This window comes from Metopolophium dirhodum, chromosome 2 (genome assembly GCF_019925205.1).
Source record: "Metopolophium dirhodum isolate CAU chromosome 2, ASM1992520v1, whole genome shotgun sequence".
Lineage (NCBI taxonomy): Eukaryota > Metazoa > Arthropoda > Insecta > Hemiptera > Aphididae > Metopolophium > Metopolophium dirhodum.
The window spans coordinates 15,958,670-15,970,571 of NC_083561.1; the positions used below are offsets into that span (position 1 = coordinate 15,958,670).

Genomic DNA, 11,902 nt, shown 5'->3' on the forward strand with positions numbered 1-11,902 from the left:
TGGCAGTACGTTTTGCCTCAAGACTTAATATTTATAAACAGTTTTTTTCCATGATAGAATGTATCAATACACAATAGATAATTATAACTTATACAGTACCAAATCAAAAATATTTGGTTTGTGGACCTGCATTAATCTGGTCACAATAAATTTTCATGAAATATCACAATCAAGGAATAATAAAAAATAACAATAGTGAAGTAGGTAATCAAATTCACATTATTTACTCGAAATTATTTTACTTGAAATTTGATATAATATATTGTTTAAATTAAGAGTTATACAGTTATAAATGGTTCGACTGGAGCAATGGTGGAACCAGGAAATGGGGCCAATAACTACTTATATAATGTTAGGCAACGCCAAAATAGCACAGAGCAAAAAAAAAAAACAATAATCAATATGAGCTTATTATGATAACTTTTTTTTAGTTAATGAAGAAATCAGTTCAGTTATTTCTGTTTGACATATTTTTTTTTAGACAAAATAAAACACAATATACACAGTATTAGGCACAGACGTATAAAAAAAATAATACAGATTACAGGCAATACAGCAAATCAACAATATGTCAATACACATTAATCGCACAACTGCACAAGTAAATAATATAATAAGATGATTACAGTGAAAGTTAATTTTGAAAATAACCTATACAGTGATTTATCCGTGCATGCTTACCCCTTTTTTTTCTTTAATAATTAATTAGTTTAACTTCCGATTTTTGGAATAGGTAAATATAATTAAACAAGAAGTTTCTCAGTTATTCCTCGGGTCTTGGACCATGTTTAAAAATTAAAAATGTTGATTGTTAATTATTATTAATAACAACAAATTTCAAATCACCATATCTATACCTACAGCTTCCAAACTCATTATAATTGAATATTATTTGTACAAAAAGTTGATGTGTTAGTCATAACTATTTTTAAGAATTATGAAAGACTACATTATTGAAGAAAAAAAGGAGGGTTGGCATGATTGGTTAATCTCTGTATATTATACACACATTATTATACTTCTATCAAATAAATATTAATTTCCTATATAATATGAAGGACTATTATCTTAGGTAATACCATTAATTATAAATAAAAGTAGGTTGTAGGTAGTATTATTATATACAATTTAGTAGTATATTAAATGTCAATTACAAATTTTTGTGTACCTACTACCTACAGCGAAGTTTAATTTTTTTTTTCATAGAATTATGAAACGACCAAATTATTATGTTTAATTTTAGGCCAGGCATTTTAAGGTAAGGCTGTGGGTGTAACTATCGCAGTCACTGTAAGAAGTAGAAATACTATGTTGAAAATAATAAATTAATGTGTCAAAAGGCATTTAATCATAAAAAGTTGAATACAAAATTTGATACTATAAGATCAATAAATGTTTTATTAATCGCGTTGTATTAATATAGAAAACGAAAAAAAAACATCGTTTTTCTATTAAAATACCAGCACAGCAATTTTGATGTGTAATACTAAATTTATTATAGTACAAAAATAACCAGTTAATCTGTAACATAAATTACTATAATACAGCACAGAAAATTTGGTTTAATGTATTTATTCAACCAACGATAATGAAAATAAAATTAAGATAGATATTTAAAATTCTAATACAGTATCAAACTGCAATTAATGGGAAATTGGGTAATTTACAAAAATCAATGGCTATAAATCACTTACAAACCCACAACAATAATTTAAAACATTAGGTGTATATATGTAAATTATAATATTTCATAAAATGGTGACGATAGTTTGTAATAGTTTCAAATGGTCAGACAATTTCTCAATTCAATACAATTTACTGATAATAAATCTACTTTACAATTACATTAAATCGTAGAAAAATCTGTTCAACGATTGATGGGCAGCAAATGTTTAAAATATCCTACAGCTAAGTTCTAAATTACATATAAATGAAGTTGAATCTGAAAAAAAAATTATACATGTTAGTAAAAATAATAAAATTGTTAACCGTATTAAATATGTGAAACAATCAATAATGTTACCTTCCGAGTGCTTGAGGCAATGAGGAAATAATAGATCCATATCCTTGAGCGTTATCAAACAGCTCAAACAAAGGGGCTGCCACCAATTTGTAATTTTTCGGCACAGCAAACAATGCTAAAGAACAATCAAATTACCACATAATTTATAAACAGAAAGTTTGATTATATAATCTTATTGAATTTACAAATGAATCAATAAATTTAATACATAAAATAGTATATTTCAATTAAAAAGAGTAACAATTTACACCTATACATAATTTTACAATTGATTTTAATGTTCGTTTAAAAACATCTGTACAGAACAAATGTACATAATAAAATTTAAGGATAAGCAGATGTTGAATGACAACTTTGTACAATAGTTCTTAAATTGTATTTTTTTAAATTTAAATGGAATTTTTTGAAATGCTTACAAATACAACATTGGAATTAATACAACATTATTTTAACTGCAGACAGAATTACTATATTTAAATAATCACTTGACATTATTTTTAACAAACATATATGCCAACAACGGCTAAGTAAAAATGTTTATAAATAAATACTTTTTTAATACTTTAAGGACAATTTTAATTTTCAATGGCCTCATTAAATATTTAAATTGAAAAATAGTTTATTTAGGTAAATAATCTTAAATGTAATAATTTTATTTAAAACATTAAAAATCTTGTACACATAATTAGATATTTTAAAATAATTTACTGACAAAATAAACCCCCAACCAATTATTACTACACCGATATCAATTAATATACATATTAATTTTTGTTTTAATAATTAATACATATTATTACACTACTCTTTATTTATTAATTATTAACCATTTTAACATATAGCTCATAAAGGGAAATTAGAACATAATATAAATAGTTTAATAATTGCAACAAAAATAATAATTTAACTACTAAAACAAAACGAGATACACAGTAAACATAGTTGTTAGTTTTGCTTTCCGTCAGAATCTAATAACATGCATTCTTAATATTCTAAATTGAATATTATAACTGTACATTCAAAAAGACGTGACATTCTTGTTGTTTATGAATAAGTGTAATTCATATCAATTTTAATGTTTCATTTCATCAAATCTATAGGGTTTAGATTAATATCATTATAAAGTGATCATCTGTGTTACAGTTTTTTAATTCTGTATATATTTTAATTCTAAACACGATATAAATATAGAATCAAATTTTTAAACATCAATATCATAATTTAAAATTAAGATATTACAAAAAAAAAATATTGTGACAGAACATGATGATGTTTATACTTAAATTAGATATTTAGTATATAATTTTGTTAAGTATTAACCTAAACCCTCAAGTTTCTATTACTCAAGGGGTAAATTTGTTATGTTTTACATATAATACAACAACAAATTGGTTTATCGCATACTCATAATAAAATTTCAGAAAATGAAAATAGTTAATACTTAAATATTTTAATTTTTACAACCTATAAACAGAGAGATGTTAACAAAACTCAAATAGTCATCCCACAAAGTTTGATTTGAATACAAAAAAAAATTACAGAGTGTCAATATCAAATTTAATTTAAGATTTATACCAAATTTTTATAAACTTTATTTGACATTTAAATTTTAAAAAGTAACCTTCAATGTTCTTTACACATAGAATAAAATTGGTTACTTTGATTCTTGTAAATAAAAAAACCGGAAATTGGTATTATGAGATGTTTTAACAAATCTTCATATTTTACAAAATTTTATAAAGGATTTATGACACGCTGTAAAACAGAAAAAAAAATTTAAATCCCCGAGAATAAAATTAATTAGTTATAATGGAAAATACATGTACAACGCACTCAATCCCATTTAGAAAGTGCATACATTCTTTTATTACCATCTTAACATTAACTTAAGCCCCTTCTTTTTGTATTTAGTTTCATCTGATTTAAAATTAGATGTTAACTACACAACAGTAATTAGTGATTAGAACAATAATCTTATAGGAACCCCTATCATGAATTTTCCTAGACAATTTTCATAAAAAAAAATACATTTCTTGTATGTGATGTTTTACAATCAACCAGGATGATCCTTTCTGAACCAGCAAATCATGTTGCCATTGCAAACTGTGAAATATAAAATAATATAATGTAATTTAACACAGGTCTTAGGTGATGTAATATACACGTAAGTTAAAAATAGAAAATACTCAAATTTAACTTCAGAGCATGTCAACTATGACCCAAAACATAAAATAATAAATTTAGAAATTAAACCTTGGAAAAATAAAATAAACCTCATAATAATTGTATTCTCAGAAATTACTAATTGATAAAATAATAATCGTTATACTTATACTCACAAATCTTGGGGTTTTGATTCACTATTAATTTATCTTACCTTTATCAGGTAGCTGAACTAAGAAAAGTCTTTTATGTTCCTTGGGCTTAGTTATGTGTGGTGGTATATATGGATAAGTTGGAGGTTCAAAGTTAGGTCGCCACCAATTGCCAATGGTATCTTCAACAGTCCATTCTGGCTGAACACCATCTTGTCTGCCTAAAGTCTGACATAAGGCAATAAAAATATTTTTAAATGTGTAAGTATTAACAATTAATGATAAAGAAATATGAAGTTACTTCAGTTAGTAATCGTTTAAGTCCTTCGACCTCATCTTCTGCTGGATTTAGTTCTCCACCTGGCCTAAAAAAAGATTATTAAAAAAAATCTATTAATATTATAAATATTAAAATCTTAATGCTATATATTTTGGTTTCTTGTCATTTGGCTAGTCTTGCCTAATTAATTAAAATATTCATTTAATCTTACAATTTAAAAAATGTTGTGCCCAACTGCAATAATAAAACATGCGGCAACCCATGTTTATGAACTATTAAAACGCCTTCAACACTACGGCGCATACCAATTTTTTCAAATTCATCACGCATTCGTTGAAATCTAGCTGGTACAGATGGATCTTTTTCAAATAAAGGTTCTTTTGTACCAAATTTATAATTTGATAGAGGATACCTAGAACAAAAGAAATATAGATTACATACCATTATATAACTTATACAAACAGTTGCTTTAATTTTGAATTTGACACTAACACAATCTATTACTAATATTTGAAAGACAAATACCCATCACCAAACAATTTTAAGAAAAATTTTTTTCTTTCTATATATTATTATTATAAGTAACCCTCATCTCAATCATACTACCTAGATCCAGTAGTTATACTACAAAATTGGTGTAACCACAATAGTCATCAAATGATAAATTGATGACTACTACAACGAGTAAAAAAAGGATAGGAATCCTTTGGAAACACCTAAAATATCCTAGCTCACGACTATATACTAACAAATTTATATGTCTGTTGAGCGACGGGCACGTAGACGATTTGACTGGAGCGGTGCGCCTAGGCCACCCGGTTCCTGGTGACGATTGAACGTTGTTCTGTACCGGTTGGCTGGTCGTTGTGCTCAACGCCATTTCCGATACCGCGTTAGTCGACAGCTTGACGGTTTTCGATAACGACTGTGACGAAATAATATTTTAAAATGTACAACGGTGTCGCACGTCTTAACGTCAACAACACATAATCCCTGTGGAATATTTCGTTGACAGTCAGCTATACGATCGATCGAGCCCACGTACTTCTTCGATGGTGACCGGTTCAACGTTTTCGTTGTATAAGACACGAGTATACGACGTTAAAATATTGTAAAAATAATTTAAAATTGTCTACCGACTACTGAGAGCGGAGCACGGACGACGGTAGATCAGATGTACAACGAAACGCCGCCTCGTTCTCATATGAACTATGAAGGCATGAAGCGCACAAAATGGCGGAACGCGTTTGTTTTTGTTTGACGGGTATGACCGTAGCGACGGTTTAGCCGGCCGTGCGCCGCGGTTACCAACTACCAGAGTTTGGAGATTATCCGACATTGAGATACCGGACGATATCATTCCCCAAATGGATCAATTTAATCTATTCTGTGGATCAATCACGAAATTTCCCAATTTTTAGTTGCCTCCCACGTTTTAAACATAAAAATTATGTAATATATAATAATACAAAATCCTAACTTGGATTTTATATAAATTGTATATTTGTATTGGCAAAACAAATTAACACTGTGAGCGCTGTCGACGCCCATCGTACTGATGTTTAGTCGGGTTCCCCCCTACGACGAGTCGGGAGATTGTATTTATTTTCCCGACATTTCGTACACATTTTGTCTTAAGTGAAAAATTAGTGCATAATCGCAAATTGCAGGAAGGCTAAGGGGGCTTATCCCTCCAAATATCCCATTACTCCCCAAAAATATACAGCTTTTAATTGTGTGGGATCGAAGCCCCCCCTCCCATAGTGATGTTAAAAATGTTAGCCTCCTCAGTAATTTTAATGGACTACCGCCTATGATTTAGTTTGAAATTTAGAATGGCTATCACAGGGTACACAGTATTACAACAGTTTTGCTTGGAAAAAGAAAATTAAATAATAAATAATAATGCAATTATCAATATAATACCTAGGTATTTTGATCACACCTTTTTCTAATGTAAGCAATTCATAATTGTTATACCCCCAATATTTGAACTCTACAGTTGCACCACTGTAATGAGGTATATCAATTATATTAGTTATTCATTTTAAATTGTTATTATAGCTAGATTTAGGTTTCTAAACATAAGTTTTGAACACTACTTATATCGTACTTGTACTAGAAATGTTTAGTAAGAGACAATATATTATAAATTAAGGAATCGGTACGTTTAAAATTTAAAAAACGGGTAAGTACTACTCTACTGTACAGTAAGTAGGTTACAAGTGGGTTACTAACCACTAAGTCTTCGGTAACGTTCTAGAAGGATGGCACTGCTGCCGCCGCATCTAGAAGATTCGACAGCCTATATAAGCGCAAAATCGTCGCTCCGGCTCCGTGCAGTCAGACGGTCGTTAGTCAGTCAACGTGTTTTATCTCGCCGTCTCTCGCTTAAATTTCATTTGTTAGCTCTTGTATTATAGTTGTAATCAGTAAAACAGTAAAAGTGTTTATTTATTTACATCTACCTATTACACCTCGCTACCTACATTGGTGCCCTCGACGATAAACAAGTATGACCGAAAAAGAACTACGCAATCAGTTGGAGGCGTTACGCCAAGAAAACGCTCGCCTTGCAGCACTACAGGCACAGCAAAATCCAACGACTTCAGTAAACCGCGTTGCCACCTTTTTGGGCAGAATGACCAAGTTTATGGTTCTCGCAGGTGGACTCGCAGTTTGCAATTTCGGGAGTAACAACAAGTAAGGAAACAAAATTTAATTACGTTGTTGCTCAGCTTGATACGCGTTACGCGGCTGTAGTAGAGGATATTATTACTAATCCACCGCCTACTGAACGCTACAAACATTTGCGCACAAAACTTGTTGAACGGTTGTGTATCCTCAGAAGAACGTGTGTGTCAACTCATTAATGAAGAAGAACTATAATATTATAGGTGACCGTAAGCTATCACAGTTCTTACGACATCTCCGTTCCCTTGTCAGTACTAGCACATTAAATGACAATATTTTACGTCAACATTGGCTCCGCAGTCTACCATCACATGCACAAGCTATTTTATCTGCACAATCAGAGCTTCCGCTGGAAAAGGTAGCCGAGCTGGCTGACAAAATTGTTGAAGTACAGCCAGCCCCCTCGCCATTCGTCCATGCTGTTGCCACGACGAACGACAAAAAGGAACTCGATGTCTATGCTGCCATCGAAGCGCTCACGAAACAGTTAAGCGAATTATGTGCCAAACACCCGCAAAATATCCGTTCTAGGTCGCGTAGCCGTTATCGTAACACACCTCCAGACAGTTCAAACATGGAACAGACTAATGGTAAAGGATGGTGTTGGTATCATAGTACTTATGGAAAAAAGGCCACCAAGTGTAAGGCTCCCTGCAAGTACCAGGTAAACTCCAACGACAGTCAATAGTGGCGGCAACAGACTGTCCGAATCCTGGTAGCCGCCTGTTTGTTACAGATCAAATAACAAAACGCCGGTTTTTGGTCGACTCGGGCTCCGACTTATCTTGTTATCCTCGACGGCTGCTACGGGATCGACGCCAAGCCACTTATTACGACCTCAACGCGGTCAACAACAGTACCATAAAAACTTTCGGAACGCTCCAACTCAAATTGAACTTAAGACTTCGACGCAGTTTCCCGTGGAGTTTTATTGTCGTTGACGTGAGCACTCCTATCAGTGGTTCCGACTTCATGGCATATTACCACTAATTGCTGCCGGATTGCCGTACCAAACGTCTTATCGATGGCGTTACAGGCTTGGCTGTAGGTGGAAAGGTGTTCTCTGTAAGTCAATGCAGCATAAAATCCTTTGCCAACACTTCCCCTTGGTCTGCCGTCCTCGCGGAATTTCCGGACATCACACATCCCGCCGGATTGCCCAGAACAATAAAACATTAAACTGTGAAACATATCCTAACATCACGAGGACAGCCAATAGCCTGTCGTCCACGCCACATAGCTACAGGTAGACTGAAAATTGCCAAGCAGGAGTTCGCGAAATGATCAAGGTACCTTTAGACCTTCGAGCAGTCCGTGGTCTTCACCATTACATTTAGCACCGACAGGGGAGAACAGCTGGCGTCCTTGCTGTGATTACCGTGCGATGAACGCCCGCACTATACCAGATTCCTATCCAGTCAGACACATAATCCACGATTTCTCACACAAACTGGTTAACTGCACGATATTTTCCACAATTTATCTGGTAAAGGCTTACCACAAATACCTGTTAATCCAGGCGATATATGCAAAACAACCATTACTACTCCATTCGGACTTAACGAATTCGGATCGCGAAATGCTGGCCAGACTTTTCAACGCTTCATAGACGAAGTTACCAACGGGTTGGACTTCTGCTAAGCATATATTGATGACATTTTGGTATTCTCTAAATCGGAAGAGGACCACAAACAACATTTACGCGTCCTATTTGGAAGACTTTCTGACTATAGTGTCATCGTTAATCCACAAAAATGTGTTTTGGGTACTACTGAGGTGAAGTTCCTCGGATACCAAGTGTCTTTTGAAAGCACCCACCCGCCACCGGTTGGTCCATTTACCGCTCGATAAACCGCCTTTGTTTGATACCCAGGCGTTTGTGAGAGTGAATTTATCATACCAAAGTACGCCGATGCCTCTCTGAGATAATTGTTTCCTTTTATAAAATTCACCCTCGCCAGTCTTGTAAAGTATTCGAATAAAAGTATTTTACTTTTTTTAAAAGGTATTCTGAATACTTTTATTTGTATTTTTTATTCATTCAAAAAATACTTTTTTCCGATCCAGAAAAATAGTTATATCATGAAAATCCTGAACATTAATTTTATTCTTTGAACGAAATATAATATTGGCCTATGATATGATTATTTCTATAAACACCAATGTGCTGTATTCCGTATGGCCCGTATCAAATGTGGTCAAAATGTATAAATAACTTATGATTACGGTGTATTTTTAATTATTAATTAACAAATGTTAATTACCAACCATTCAAAAACTGACAAAAACTAGTTGTGAAAAAAAGTATTCTAATAATATTCGAAATATATTTTTTAAGAACTATTCGAATATTTATTCCAAATACAAAATAAAAGTATTCTTTACAAGACTGACCCTCGCGCTATTCCGAGCGGATGGTCTGTGAATTTTGACCTATTACGTTACCCAATCGGAGACGACATTTAGCTATTTCGTCTGGGAGATCGCGGACTGCCTTTAGATGCTGGTAATTTATTCTAGATAGCTTCTGTGCAATTGCCAGATGCTGTAAAGTAGCTTCCCAAAATGTGCGTAGCATACCCAAATCACGGACTTTGCGGCCACTGTAGAATACTGGGATGGGGGTATCGTGTTGACCTATAGTATGACAATAGGTGAAAGGTTATAATTTATAAATTATAATAAAAGATTTCGCAAGCTGCTGACTGTAACGTAATACCGTTATCATAGTTTTCCAAGACTCAAATAGGAATCGTTCGTTTAACAATTAATTTGAGAAACGAAAAAATACACTATAATACACTTCAGCTATTAAAATTTTAGATTCTAAGCGGAGCAATGAATGTATTAATTTAAAACAATGTGTTTTTTTGCGACTGTGTACATATAAGTAATCGCAATAATGCTTAGTTTTTTTTCTATAAATGTCAATAAAATTTAATTCGTCGAGTCAAAAAGCTTGAAAGGGATAAAAGCTATAAAAGGGACCTCACACATTGTTACAATATCGGTTTAAAAATATTAAAAATAGATAGCCACGATTTTTTCATAAGCATTTTAGGTTCAAATTTTGAAAATATTTATCAAATTGAAAATATTTTTTAGTTAAAAATTTATGAATGTTCAATTTGTAAAGCTAAGGATTGAAAATTTAAAACAAGGCCCCACGTAATCAGTTCATACTGTAACCAAAAATCTAAAAAAATATAGAAAGTTTTTTTTTTAGACATTTGAAGTTCAAATTTGGACAAAATTAGATATTTAAACGAAAAATAACGATTTTAATTGTTTTGTAGTACCTAATTTTAAAATATTATTCCTGGCCTAGAGATACTTGAAACTTTTAATAGTACCTATATTGTGTGGCAAAAGCAGCAGCCGGGAAGTGACCAGTTTCAGTCGTGGTGATTGATACTACTATATATGTAAAGCACTAACTGCATATGGATAGTCTTTTTTCAATTTATTTTTTTCTATACCTATAATAGTAATTGCATTGTCGACCATTTATAATCATATTATTTATGTTTATAATGCGTACATTAACAGTGCATACAAATCTGGTAAAATAATAATAATCGAACTACCATAGACCTATAAACTAAATATTGACAGTGCGTAGAAAGAACCACCAGACGGGATTGTTGAGAGAAAAGAGAACTATCGGGGCCGTTACAGTGAGTTAAAACATATTTTATCCCAAATATATTTTTTCTTTCTCATATGCTCATATGTTCTCTCACAGTTGTCGTCTGGATTAACCAATAGCAGGACGGTGTAGGAAGCACATACTGACAGACAGTCTTTGCTCAGAATCATTTTTCGTATACACTATACAATTATTTTATATTATTGAATTCAAATTTAACATATCCAATGCAGTGACTTCTCTACACACCTAATGTAGGTACAGCAGTGTTACCCATTTACATGCTTTTTAAAATGTCTGCCTAAAAATCGACATTAAAATTAATTTTCTATATATTAATATAATTATTAGCGAGTTAACACAAAAAAAAATGTAAAAATGTACCACACGGAGGCCAATAGCCTTAAAGGCTGAATAGCCCCTAATTCCGGACGGGACGTGTATGAATGATACAAATATTCTGCTTCGACATACCCATATAATTCTAATGCCATATCGCATAAAAAAAATGATTAATTTTATAACGGCTCAGTACAGCATCAGTACATTCTTATATACGAGTCATTTGCGATGTGCCACTTAATCAGTTCAGTTTTAAGGGAATCCAACAGGACATAAACATAAACTAAAAACTTTAGCGTATAGTGATTTATTTTTTATGAGTATTTTTATACCTAATTTTGACAACATTTGTCAAAATCATGATCCATAAGCTGAAGACCATCTTTGATCAGAATATTTTACCATACTTAACAACGATTTATCATTGAATTAAAATTTAATTATACATTGACCTAGTCAATGACTAGTCACATACAACAATTTAGTAGTTTTTGGGTAAAGATATTTAACCTACTGATGGATTTCTAAGAAAAACTTGATAAGCTTTGTTAAATCAATGTTTGAATGATAAATATACAAATTGTCACAATATCATAACT

General features: G+C 32.0%; 1 protein-coding gene across 2 annotated transcripts; it reads right to left on the reverse strand.

Annotated features, from left to right (window-relative positions):
* Window positions 1–201: 201 nt before the first annotated feature.
* On the reverse strand, window positions 202–5,876 carry LOC132938702 (cleavage and polyadenylation specificity factor subunit 5). 2 transcript variants are annotated; one of them, XM_061005691.1, is made up of 6 exons: window positions 5,368–5,874; window positions 4,830–5,030; window positions 4,640–4,703; window positions 4,401–4,566; window positions 2,024–2,138; window positions 202–1,942 (listed from the first exon to the last, which is right to left on the reverse strand). In XM_061005691.1, exons 1-6 carry the CDS (start codon window positions 5,496–5,498, stop codon window positions 1,921–1,923), a joined length of 699 nt encoding a protein of 232 aa, XP_060861674.1. In that variant the 5' UTR covers window positions 5,499–5,874; the 3' UTR covers window positions 202–1,920. The 2 variants fall into 2 exon arrangements, with proteins under 2 accessions (XP_060861674.1, XP_060861675.1); XM_061005692.1 differs by lacking the exons at window positions 202–1,942; window positions 2,024–2,138 and adding an exon at window positions 2,145–4,126 and having other exon boundaries at window positions 5,368–5,876.
* Window positions 5,877–11,902: the final 6,026 nt, after the last annotated feature.

What these genes read in the sequence shown, in the direction of transcription:
- LOC132938702 (XM_061005691.1), bottom strand. Translation starts at nt 5,498, where the DNA reads ATGGCGTTGAGCACAACGACCAGCCAACCGGTACAGAACAACGTTCAA. An exon ending in TTAAACGATTACTAACTGAA is followed by an intron (nt 4,567 to 4,639) that starts GTAACTTCATAT and finishes GCCTTATGTCAG; the next exon opens with ACTTTAGGCAGACAAGATGG. An exon ending in TTGCCTCAAGCACTCGGAAG is followed by an intron (nt 1,943 to 2,023) that starts GTAACATTATTG and finishes TTTTTTTTTCAG; the next exon opens with ATTCAACTTCATTTATATGT.